Source organism: Melopsittacus undulatus, chromosome 3 (assembly GCF_012275295.1).
Source record: "Melopsittacus undulatus isolate bMelUnd1 chromosome 3, bMelUnd1.mat.Z, whole genome shotgun sequence".
Classification (NCBI taxonomy): domain Eukaryota; kingdom Metazoa; phylum Chordata; class Aves; order Psittaciformes; family Psittaculidae; genus Melopsittacus; species Melopsittacus undulatus.
Window position 1 is genome coordinate 27,769,431 of NC_047529.1, and position 13,035 is coordinate 27,782,465.

At 37.3% G+C, this 13,035-nt stretch overlaps 1 protein-coding gene across 3 annotated transcripts in view; it reads left to right on the forward strand.

Annotated features, from left to right (window-relative positions):
• The window catches only part of ROCK2 (Rho associated coiled-coil containing protein kinase 2), a 97,612-nt gene that overhangs the window by 83,585 nt on the left and 992 nt on the right, over positions 1–13,035 (forward strand). For 2 of the 3 annotated variants that reach the window (XM_034060807.1, XM_034060808.1), the window contains 7 exons: positions 622–801; positions 1,040–1,208; positions 4,065–4,135; positions 5,111–5,199; positions 5,950–6,028; positions 6,239–6,500; positions 7,132–7,345. In XM_034060807.1, the coding sequence (XP_033916698.1) occupies positions 622–801; positions 1,040–1,208; positions 4,065–4,135; positions 5,111–5,199; positions 5,950–6,028; positions 6,239–6,500; positions 7,132–7,345 (1,064 nt within the window). Of the gene's footprint in view, positions 1–621; positions 802–1,039; positions 1,209–4,064; positions 4,136–5,110; positions 5,200–5,949; positions 6,029–6,238; positions 6,501–7,131; positions 7,346–11,686; positions 13,034–13,035 lie in introns of those variants that run through there. The other variant, XM_034060809.1, reaches the window with a different exon arrangement.

Genomic DNA, 13,035 nt, shown 5'->3' on the forward strand with positions numbered 1-13,035 from the left:
AGTGTTTATGAATCAAATAATTTTCAGTAGAGATCTTTCCATGGTAAACTATATGTACTGTTAATGCTTTGTTCTTTTTTTCACCCTGAAAAAAACATATATATATTAATTTTTTTTCTTCTACTAAGTAGACTTTCAGTGTAGTGAAACGGCATCCTCGTGAGTTACCAGGGGACCTCCTACTCTAGATGCAGTCCACCTGCAAAAATCATAATTTCAGTCAGATGAACTCCTATATTACTGTTTTCTTGATTTATATTCCTCTATAACTTACGTAAAACAGTCGATTTCTGATTTTAATCTGGATTGTCTTTTAGGACAAGTGACATCTTAATCCAGGGATATATTTTGGAGTTAATTAATGAAAATGGAACAGATTACTTAAATGAATAGAAGTATTCACAGCTAATGCTTGCTCAAAGTGAAAAAGTCATCATTACTTTCTTTTTAATTTTGACTAATACATTGAATTATAGCAACTTTGTAGTACAGGATTACAGAGGTCTTGGTTTACAGTTAGATTAAAGTATCTGTTCAAGGACAGGAGAAAAGACTTTCTTCATGATGTAACTGTGTATTTATTAGTATGGGTTTTGTCATTTTTTTCTTTCCCATGGGAAGGCTGTGAATAAACTGGCTGAGATCATGAATCGGAAGGGTCCAGTCAAACGTGGAGCTGACACTGATGTACGGCGGAAGGAAAAGGAAAATAGGAAACTGCATATGGAACTGAAGTCTGAACGAGAAAAGCTAACCCAAATGATGATCAAATACCAAAAGGAAATCAATGAAATGCAGGCGGTAAGATCCTTTTGCAAATACAAACACTGATAGCATTTTCTGTAATTCTCATTGAATTGATACAGGCTTTAAGGTAGTGTATGCAGCCTCTCTATTCCTGAATTTCCCATGATCAAAAGGAATACCACAGTATCTATATTCATATTGGCTGCATAGTCTCTGTAATTTTCTACTTATATTTTCTCTGAGTAACTGAGTATTATGATAATAAGAAATCTTGTGATCTATTTGCTTACAGCAAATAGCAGAAGAGAGTCAGATACGGATTGAACTCCAGATGACTCTGGACAGTAAAGACAGTGATATTGAACAGCTTCGTTCGCAGCTGCAGTCATTGCACATTGGTCTAGACAACAGCAGCATAGGCAGTGGGCCTGGAGATGCTGAGGCAGATGATGGATTCCCTGGTATGTCACTTTTATTAATATTTCTGCATTAATTGGTTTTATATCAGTGTTTTACCATAGAAGCTGAAGTATTAAATTAATGCTGTGATGATTCTGTGGCTTTTCATCTTCATGTGTTTCTACCATCTTACCAATGATTAGTGATCACTATCCACATACTAAATCTGTCTGTAATCATACTTCATCTTACATTTGTTTAAAGAAATTTCTTTTAAAAAGTCTGTTTTACCCCATTAAAACTAAGTAATATTTTTCTATTTGATTGTGATGATTACTTTGCAATTACTGTGTTATGTGATGAAATGTAAAACTAATACTCTCTTCTTAGAGATTCTATTTTGACTTCTTTTCTGCCTTTTTCCTCCTTTATCCTTTATGTTTAGTCCATATCACTCAGTCCCACACTATGGAATCCATGTCCTTTACCTACCAGCACTCTTCTACCTCTGTCAGTATTGCCACTAAGCCTTCCAGTTCTCGCATGCTTCTCGATTCTGATACTGATTCTGACTCAGAGGAAGAACTTTTGTCTTGTTCCCACAGCCCTACAGAAGTTGATAGCACAGGTGACATCCCTGAGATCTGTTTGGTTTTGTTCTTACTGTGTACTTTTCTCTGTTTCAAAACTAACGCTATTAATACATTATTTAAACAAGAAACCCAACACATCAAATCTGGCAGTAAACATGCTGCAGTGGCAGTAAACATTGCCATCAATGACATGAAAATGTTTGCATGAGCAAATGATTGCCCATTTTCTCTAAATGTTACAGATGCTTGCTCCCATTGATAAAACCACCATTTTTATAAAGGCATTGAATAAATGAGGCTTACAGCCTTGTTTTCCAGGTAGCCTCTATCCAGTATCTGCCAATGTCTGTATGACCCTATAAGATACCGGATACCAGAAAGTCAAATCCTTGTGTTAAGACTCCTCACAATCTAAATTTACATTATTAATCTTAGAAATTCAGCATTCTGAGCATTACATTGTTTTGCCTCAATTTGTGTCTTATTTTTGATTTTTGAATGGAAATGCAAGCAGAGTTTACTCTCATACATAAAGCATATAATGAAGTGATATGGCTCTGGTAAAACAGAGCTTTGTATAACTAATTGATCCTCATTTCATATGACAACACTAAACAGAAGTATTGTTCAATGTCAGAGGTGTGGGTCTTTTATTTACATTCACATTTCTGTATTTCACTTGAGGTTCCTTTAAAGTCTTGAATACCTTTCCACTGATGGCAAAACTTGTTTTGGGATATTGCCATTGCTTCGTCAATCTAGAGTAAAGAATAATGCATTTCCTCTGTTTTTCTTATGCTCTGTTTTTTGCTGTGAGGCTTCTAATAAAAGAAGTATTAAGTACATACATAAGGTTTGAGTTGTTAGCTGCTGTTGTGGTATCTGCATGGGTTTGTTCTAAAGAAAAAATCATATCTAAGGACTTTTTGCTGACATAATTACAACAGCTTTGAGATATGATGGTTGTATTTTGTTGCATTTTTTCCCATTTTTATAGTTAACAAACTATACATGCTTCTTGGATGGGGGTGGAGAATTTTTTTTTTTTGCATCAGCATTGTGCTTGCTACAATTTAAAGTGGCAGGTGTGAAGCAAAGTGCACATTATAGAACTACTTCATTTATGGTAGCTTGGTACGTATATTAAAATGTGTCTTCAACATCAAATACTTACAGGGGAATAAACTTTGAAGACAGTGCATATCAGAATAAGTAACTGCTTCAAGTCTCATTAGACGAAATAAGGATTCTGTGAATATCTAATAACTATTTGTTACACTGTTAAACATGGGCAGGAGCCTGCAAATGCCTTGAGATGAGAAAGAAGATGATTTTTGCAATTCTGGAGCATGTTTATGCTCCTTACACGGTTTTGTGTTTGTTAATACTTAAGAAGGCTTTAGAATTTTTTTACTTGGAGGTTCCTCAGCAGCAGTCGACGTTATCTGCTAGGGTGGGAAACTCATTAGAAAAATATTATTGTAAATGAGTAGTTCCTCTTAATAAAACATAGGGGAAAGAAATGCCTGTATTAGGTGCAGCTCTAAAAATAGGGCCCAAGGCTATGTGATACTGTGTATTACTAAGCACTAGGAAAGTGTGATCCCGGTGAGCTTTTGGTTACCACTGGAATGTGTATGACAGACAACAGCTGAGCTGTTAATACTGTTTGATAAATGCAATGTGACTAATGTGCCAGTGTGATATAAAATACTGCAAGTGTGTGAAAGGGCAGTCGAACTTAGGCAAGGCCATAGGATTGGCCAAAGATTACTTACTTTGGATGAGATAGCCTAGGAAAATAAGAAAAAAAGGAAATTTACAGAGCAAAAGATATGAATTAGAATAGTAAACTCCTGAAATTTTACCTGGCGTATAGAGGATACAAATTATTTGTTGTGGTAGTTTGCCCTTTTTTGTCTTGAACTGGATGTTGTGTGGTCTGTACTAATATCCTCAGATGCTATTTTAAAAGGCAAAGTTTGATAGAAGCATTTTGAATCTTGAAAAAATTACTAAAGGGAATGTGTATGCTGCAATTGCAAGTTTGCTCTTCCCCATGCCTACTACATCTTTGTGATTGCATTATTGCTTATTGGTTGTATTCAGGAATACTCGATTTAACTTGTTCTAGAACAATTACTATGATAAACTTTGTAAGAGTTTGTTGTTTTAAAGTGCTGTTTTAAAGTTTGTTGTTTTAAAGTTCATGTTCTCATGTTTGCTTCGTCGCTTTCTTATTGATCTTCAATAACTGTTTTAAATGCCCAGTAGTCTCAAACATAGTGTTGTGTATTTATGTTCTTCAATATATACTTTTTTCAGAATCAAGATTGGAAGGCTGGCTATCACTGCCGGTTAGAAATAACACTAAAAAATTTGGATGGGTTAAAAAGGTAAGAAAACCAGACCTGTTATCTGGTCTTATGTGTTTCCTGGATTTAAACATACTGTAGGCTTTCAACACATTAATCTTTCTTTGATACATGTTCTCTCATTACTTAAATACAACTAAAAATATGTTAGCTGATACAGCTACCTCTGGGGAGGAGCATGTTAAGACAATTGTAATAGGTTAAAATGCTTATTTGTCCAGTCAGACGTGAGGATAGCCATTCATGATCTACAAATGTTCGTACATTCAGGCACCAGCACTCCCAGCAGTATTATATAGCTGGAATTCAGCAGGGTCTGGAAGCAAATGCCCATGACAGATTCTTTATTTAGGAGATAAAATTAACAACTACTTGTCTGCCTTGTGCAGCCTTCACTCATCTACTGCTTTTCAGTAATCTCTTTGATGATTCTTTGCCTGAAGAATAACATACACATTTTCATACCAGTTCGTGTGCTTCTCAGGCAGACTCTTAATCTGGGACAAAACTGAGGAAATAGGAAGGCTTATAAATAACTAGCTTTCTTATGAAACTTACTAGCAATGTTGCTAAATGTAACAGTGATCCTTGTGAATATGATCTCTATTAGTTATGAACTACACATATAAAATAGGTATCATGACAATTACTTTCACTATCAGTCCAATTGAAAATTAAATCAAATAGAAATTAAAAGCTTTTATCTTACTGTGTTCCAGACTTAATTTTTATCTCTTCATAATATCTCTTCTGTTCAAATATCAATTAATCTGGTAACATAAATTGATTTATCAGGTAATCAGGATTTTGTTTGTTTTGCAATTAATTTATTGCAAATATAGCCTTAGCATACAGTTCTGTTGTCTATTTACCTACTATTTAATAAAGCTGTAGAAAAATATTGCTGTGACAGCTGTGGTAATTACTGTGACATCTTTGACATCTGTGATGAGCTGGATTAAAATGTGTGTTTTCTCCTTTTCTGTTTCCTAACAGTATGTAATTGTAAGCAGTAAGAAGATCCTGTTCTATGACAGCGAACAAGATAAGGAACAATCTAATCCTTATATGGTATTAGATATAGAGTAAGTATTACCATATGAGATTCCTTCTGATTTGTAGGTGAGCGTTGTCTGAAAGACTTTGGCAAAAGGCCTTTTGAGTTCCAGCCTGGGAGCACAGTGTCAGATGGGGTGTACTTGTGTAATCTGAACTGCAGAGCTGGGACCTCAGGATCCGTTGTGATGAATTGTGCTTCCTGTAAGTAGTGGTGCAGCAGAAGTGGAGTGCTGAGTCTGATACAGGGTGCTCCATTAAGCTCTCATGTAACAGAACTGCTTCCACAAGCTCAGCTAGGTGTACCTCACTAACATATAGCAAAAAACATGAAGAAAACTATAGCAGAGAGGCTGTAATTCTCAGTGTTTGAACATTCTCACAACGTGTCCTTACAGGTGGGTTGTATAATTAACTAATTTATTTTCTTACTAAGTGCAAAATGTGGAGAGGTTAGAGCATTGGAAGAGGATTGTTAAAAAGCCACCAGCAAGCATTAACAGTCACATGATGCTGGGTTTTCAGTGCTGTCTTTTTACTTACTTTTTTTAACCTGAAAAATATAGCTGGATACTTGTGACTTCTTTTTATTTAGGGTTTGGGGAAATTCATGTGTGGGATTGAAAGATAAGGCTTCAATCAAGTGATTAGAAATTTGACATGACAAATCTATAATGGCTCTAACTCTTGATGTGGTTTGTTGTATCCTAACTTAATCTGTCAAATTAAATTTCTTATTTTGGTAACAATTTTTGTCCTGTTGAAATAATTTCCTGTAGCAAACTCTTCCATGTCCGACCAGTCACTCAGACTGATGTGTACAGAGCAGATTCCAAGGAAATTCCTAGGATATTCCAGGTATTTAAATTAATGTTTCTAACATGGTAAAAAAACAGTCTCACACGTTGTAAAAAGTCTTTTCAGAACTTTGTCTAATTAAATATTTACTAAAAATTAGTGGAAAAAAAAAGATTTGGATGCAGTTCTTCAATCTTTATACTTACATAATGACTATGAATTTACATTCATCATCTAGGAGTACTGAGAGTATTTTGCTTTTGATTCTAGATTCTATATGCTAATGAAGGAGAGAGCAAAAAGGAACAGGAATTTCCTGTGGAGCCCATGGGAGAGAAGTCAAATTACATTTGTCACAAAGGACATGAGTTTATACCTACTCTTTATCACTTTCCAACCAATTGTGAAGCTTGCATGAAGCCACTGTGGCATATGTTTAAACCTCCTCCTGCTCTAGAATGTCGCCGTTGCCATATCAAATGTCACAAAGATCACATGGATAAAAAAGAAGAGATTATAGCACCTTGCAAAGGTAAGTGGCAAGTCTTTGAATGCACACGTAATTGCTGGAGTCATAAGGTGCTCTAATAGATGACAGGATTCTAGTAATAGCACCAACTAAACATAAAGAGGTAGGGGTTTTTTATTAGTACATAGCCACCAGAACCTTTCCAAGGGTGTCTACATGAGGATCAGCCTATTGCTGTGAGTTAATGGCATGTGGCCAATGTACATACATGCCTGTTGTGTTGTCAGCCTTGTGCAGTAAAGCATGATAGATATAAGACTGCTGACAATGCGAGTTGTGCTTCATTGCTGTGTGAAACAATAGTGTTAGTGCATGTTATGAAATAGATGACAATGAAGTTTACTGTGACTCACATGACTTGCTTTCTTGGGCACATCTCTTTGCATTACCCTTCCCTGTTCTCTTCACGTGAGTGTGTATCTTCCACAGTATGAAGTTGTTAGCCCCAAAATGTCAGGGGGCACTGTCAGCAGCCAGGAAACTTAAGGTTTGGCAAAATCATTTAGCTTTTAATTTCTCTGCTTGATTCTCATTGTGTTGGCTGTGAGAGAACAGTAACCTGTCAAGTAATTTTTGATGCTGGGACATGTTTAGAATAATAACAATATTTTTATTTTAAAAATTCTTACTACAGTGTACTATGATATTTCAACGGCAAAGAATCTACTACTGTTAGCTAATTCTACAGAAGAACAGCAAAAATGGGTGAGCCGACTGGTGAAAAAAATACCCAAGAAGCCTCCAGCACCAGACCCCTTTGCTCGATCTTCTCCCAGAACTTCCATGAAGGTACAGCCAAACCAGTCCATCAGACGACCAAGTCGACAGCTTCCTCCAAACAAACCAAGGTGACACAAGAGCTGCTATTTCATTTATTGGTTTAAACATCTGACTACAATTAATGTCAATCTGTTGATAAGGATAACTGACCACAAATGTTGTGGACTCTTGACATACGTGATCTAGCATGTCATCTTCTATAAACCTCAGTTAAGTTAGGAGAGCACTATGTTTGTTCCCTTGTTTAAAGGACTTGCATTACCTGTTAGTTAACCCTTCCGTACTGATAATGTATTCCATTGCTTCTATGTGTAATAGGTAGAACCTGTATCATCCTACAAGTCTCTGGCTTAAAAGTTCTTGTGATCTGTCAGGGAAAATGGGGTTTATCTAGGCAAAGAGTCAGGGAGAAGGGCATGAAGGGTAAGAAAAGAAAATTAAGGTTTGACAATATTAGAGTTGGCCATCGCTGTACCTGATTGGAAGTTGAGCAGTGAAGTTAGGTGCTTGTGGTTCTAATGAACCTTGGAGAGAACTGAGTGCCTCCAAAAAGGCAATCTAGACAGCCTTGCATGCAGCAAAGACTACATGTCTTTTGTTTCTTATTGCTTGGTTTGGGGGCATGTGTGTGAATTCCTGCCCTGCTCTTAGGTTGGACACCTGATTGCAGATTTGTCTCTTAACGTGTGTTTCATCTGACCAAATCTGTATATCTCTGCATCTGACTCCATTTACAGTTCATGCTTAGGAAGAGTTGGGTTTAGGTTTCCGATCCTCCTAGTGTGAAAAAGGAGCATGCAGCATGTTTGTGGATGTCTACAGTGAAAACCTAGTTCAGATGAATCTTACTTTTGCGTCTCTGCCCACACGGGATGTACAGCCTGGAGCCCATTGCTGCAGTGGAAGTCATTTGTCTGAGCATCACTTGTGCTTCTTGAAAGAGAGCAAGAAGATTGTATAGGGTGGGGGGGAAATCATCATTTGTGAAGTAGCTGGAGCACTCACCAAAGGGTTGAGAGTTGGTTTCAATCCCTTATTCAGCCTAGGACTTACGCTGATGTTTCATCACTCCCAAAAGAATAGTCTTATCAAGTTACTCTGATTCGGGGGGAAAAAATGTCCATACAAAACCTAGAAATCTATTACTGGATCAGTTTTAAGGGGCAAAACCCTATAGTATACTGTGGAAGTGATAGCATTCTACAGGTAGTGCTCATGTGATTACACAGCAGAATTTCTTGGGGGTTTTTTCAGTTTCCTTTTTTCACCACCCAGAGCACTTGCTATTACTTGGTTATATCAGTCCTCAGTTGTTGACAGCCTGTGAAAAGTTTGGTCTGACTTCTTTTGTTTGATGTAGTATTCCAGCAGCAATGGGCATTCCAGCAAAGGCTTAACATTTCTCTCCAGTGAAGTAGTTTGGCAGTGGCTAGGCAGTTTTGCTGCCTTGCTCCTGTGACTAGACTGCCACCAGTACCTAAACTGGCTGGCTGAAAACAGGGTTGGGTGAGTCACCAGGGCTCCAGTGGAGAACACAGGGGAAGTGTGCTCTTACTGGGATGCCGCTGTTGTGCTTTATGTCATGAAGAGTTAGATCTTAAAACAATACTGGTATTTTAATGCATGGAAATGCATAGCAAAATTACTCGAACTCTTTCACTTTCCTCCTAACTTCCATATAGTCTAGTTTTTGGTGATTTACTATACGTATTTAGAAGAAAGTCAGATCTCATAATTTGGATTTTAAATGCTTAGTTATTATTGTAACTATGAAGATAAAAAATGTTTTAATCACTACTCTTTATGGACCAATTGAAGAGGTTTTTTGTGCAAAGCTAAGCAGAATATCTATGATAGGATTGAACCATGAATCAAGGAAACATACATGATAGCTCAGGGACAAGTAGAAAGTTGACAAGTTGACACAGAAAAGGTATATTATAAATTCTGATTCTTTTTCGACAGCTAATTTTAGATGTTCTGAAAATAATCTTTCTCCTTCTAACACCGTTCTTTCAATCTTCATGACCTTTTTTACGCAATGCTGTCATAACACAGTATTTACTTTCACCATTCTTTTAATTGGCCTCCTCCACAACAAATCCGTCTTGAATGGGGTTTTTTTTAGCTATGTATTTTGTGATGGTGGGAATAGGAGGAGGATTAATATTTTTGTGTGTAAACCATTTTATTTTTGCAGTTAAACTTTCCAAGTGAGCTTTGCAAATGTATCTAACAGATGGAAGTGTAGTTCTGTGAGGTCATGTCACCTGTCATCTTAATAATGCAGGTTGGTCCAACCGGTGGAAATTTGTATGGATTTAAACACTTTTAATTAGAAACCATATCCTTGTATTACTGTAATTGCTATGGCCAATTTATATCTGACTGGTGCTACTACGGGGCTTTCATGCAAGGACTTACTGTATGGAATAACAGTTTTCTGTTACAAACTTCATTAGGAATGAAGATGTAGTTGCCAGTTAAATCTGGGGACTGAGTGGCTGGGCAGGAGCTGGAGGTGAGCCAGCAGTGGGCCCTGGCAGCAAGGAAGGTTCTGGGACTGCACCAAGAGGAGCACAGCCAGCTGATTGAGGGAAGAGATTATCCCTCTCTGTTCACTCCTTAGTCTGCACTAAGATACTGCCTCTGCATTTGGGCCCCCAAGTTCAGCCAGCGATTGACAAACTGGGAAGGTCCAGTGGAGGCCACCAGATCAGTCAGAGCAGAGGCTTGAGGGAGCTGGGCTTATTCAACTTGGATGAAGGACAGCTCCAAGGGTGTATCAGAGCAGCCTGCCCCCCTCCCTGCAGGGAAGATATTGATGAGACAGAGCTGGGCTCTTCAGTGCTGCATGGTGAGAGGGGGAAAGATGAGGGGCTTGGTTCACCCAAGACAGATTCTAACTGGATAAAAGGAGAAGCCAACACAGAACCCAGGAAGAGAGACAGGCTGGTGAGGCTGGATGGGCTCCATCTCTGGAGAGACCTGACAGAACAAAGCCTTGGGTAGTCTGGGCTGGTCTTGTGGCCAGCCCTGCTTTGAGCAGGAGGTTGGGCTATAGAGGCCTCTAGAAGTCCCTTACATGCTGCATCATCGTGCAAGTGCTGTCCATGCTAGGAATTTCACACAGCGATTGTTTCTCCAAGGTTTTCATGGCTTCATGATGATTTAAGAAAGGGCAAATGAGTGTCAGATACAGAGCACATTAATTTCTGGTTATCCATTCAGTTGGATTGCGCCAAAAGGCTGATGCCAAATTAAAAAAAAATAAAGTAAACATCAACTTTAATACATTGTGATGCCTAATAAATTCTTAAAGTGTTTTCTAAGTGGCAGTGAGCATAGTTCATATAACAAATGAATATTGGGCCTTTTCGGGAATATAGCACATTTAAAAGTGTAAAAACTTTAAAACCTGTAAACCCCCCACATTCATTTTGTTTAAAGCATCTGATTATTATTAGCATCATGCTACATTGCAGTTAAACACACTGAGTGCTCTGTGCTCTATTCGGGTAAGGTTTCCATCTCTGCCTCCTATGGCTGACATATAATCCTGATTTAAAACCCATTGAGCTCACTGGGGGAATGATTTGACCGAGTTTCCTTTCTTGTAGCTGTAGCAGTTGAGAAGTTTGTACTTAACGTACTTGTCTAACGTCATTCGGAACAACAGAAAGAGATGAATGCTTCTAGGCACTGATTCATTCTCTCCCAAAATAAGTGCCTATAATAAGTAAAATGACTCATTTGCTGACAAGGTTTGACTCGCTGGCTTGCTTTGTTCTAGAGTGACCAAAGAAGGAGTGCAGGCCATGATGCCTAGAAAACTAGTGATACCTTGTCTGGTTTTGGCATTGCTTAGCTTTAAATAGTGAGCTATGTTTTATAGAGTAATCCTACTGAATTTGGGATACAATAAAATCCTATTGTATCTCTTTGTAAATTCAGATGATTATGGTTTATTTGATGCTCTGTTCAGCAGTCAGAATTACTTGGGGTTTTAGGAAAAAATGTTAGCTTTATCTTAATGTCTGGAAAGGGATAGCAGGAGAGCATAAAACTGCACCTCAGTCAACAAGAACAGAAGCAAACCAGAAGGCAGTTAATGTTACAAAATGTAGATCTTGGTCTCTTCATAACATTGGTACTGAAATTTAGGGGGACTAAACCCAATATGGTAAGTGTTCTATAGAATTGAATGATTTGTGAGATAAATTCCCAATTAATACAACATTCCTGGCTTACATGAACACGGACTGACTCTTGATAGTCCACGACAGGTGAAGGAAGGAACCCACCTACCTTAAGTCTTTTACTTAAACAGGTTTAGTGATAACAAATGGAATTTTGAAGTCTTTTACAGAAGTGTGACACACATTAAACATCAAACCCTCCTGTTGCAGATTACTTGATCTGGCATTTAAGGACTGGGATTGGTCATTTGATGATGTTGATGATATTGATGGTGATGATGATGACGATGTGTTTGATTTCTGAAGAAGTATAAGGGGTAAATCTAAACAGAGAGGAATGGATTTGTTTGCCTTTGACTACAGCATGCTTATATTGGGCTTTGTTTCTCAAAGCAGAGAAAACACAAGATCTCATTTTAATATTTTAAACTGTAAAAATGAGATTGTGTTCATGATTATGATAAATTTTTAAAGAAACCATTTTTATTAAAACTTTGACAGTGTTTTTATCTTTCTAATATTAGGTAGTTTTTTCAAAAATTCATGTCTGCCTGCCTGAAAAAAACCTAAATCTGCTGTTGTCAGGATAGCTGCTCACCAATGGTACCAATACTGCTAACCTCTGCAGATAATTTTTGAAGGCTAAAAGGGAGATTGTAGCAGTTGGATATGTAGCTGAAATAGAATTTGTATTTGCAAATACTTTTAATTTTTAAGCTTTTAACATAAATTGCCTGCTCTATGGCTAGCAGACATGAAATCGACAGAGTTCTGTATTTTGCCTTTCTCCCTATGTTCTGAAGTGAGTTTGACTTTGCTTTTCCTTGCAGTGCTGTGCTTTTTGGGTACCTAACCATGCATTTGAAAACTTGCGTAAACAAATGGAATTTGCAGCTTCTGTGATGTGGTTTCCTTGACTGCTCTAGAAAAGATATGGCCATTTCATTGATCTAATTTGTCCTGTGGCTTACTTAAATATGCAGTGTGAATGTACTGGAAATAGAGATAACAAGACTTTTCTATGATAACTATTTTGTAGTTTTCAATGTTTAATCATTTTACATGTTGATGCAATGTTATGTTTATACAGAAAAAAAACCCAACAAATTAAATGTTAAATTCCTGAGGATTCTTTTAAGTAAGGTGTGACTCAGCCTCATAAAAGAATGCAGCAGTAGCATTGCACCTCAGTTGTCTATTCAGTTATATGAGCTACTAGCTCTTGATTTAACTTGCTTGTTTACAATAACGAGCATTATGTTAATTAAATATACTGCATCTTTATGTATTAAAAGCCTACAGATTACTGATCTTTTAGAAGTGACTTTTACACTGTGGATATTGTACTTTACCCTCATACATTACAAGGGGGTTTAACCAATTTGGGATCATAATACATAAGGATGTACTATACTTAAGTAATGATGCTGTTGAATGCAGAGGAATGATGTTTTCTCCAAGTATGCTGATGAGCCCATCTTAAATGAAGACTTTGAGGAAGTATATTTGTGTCAGATATACGTTCGCTGCATTTACTGACCAAACTTCCTGCTTCTTTT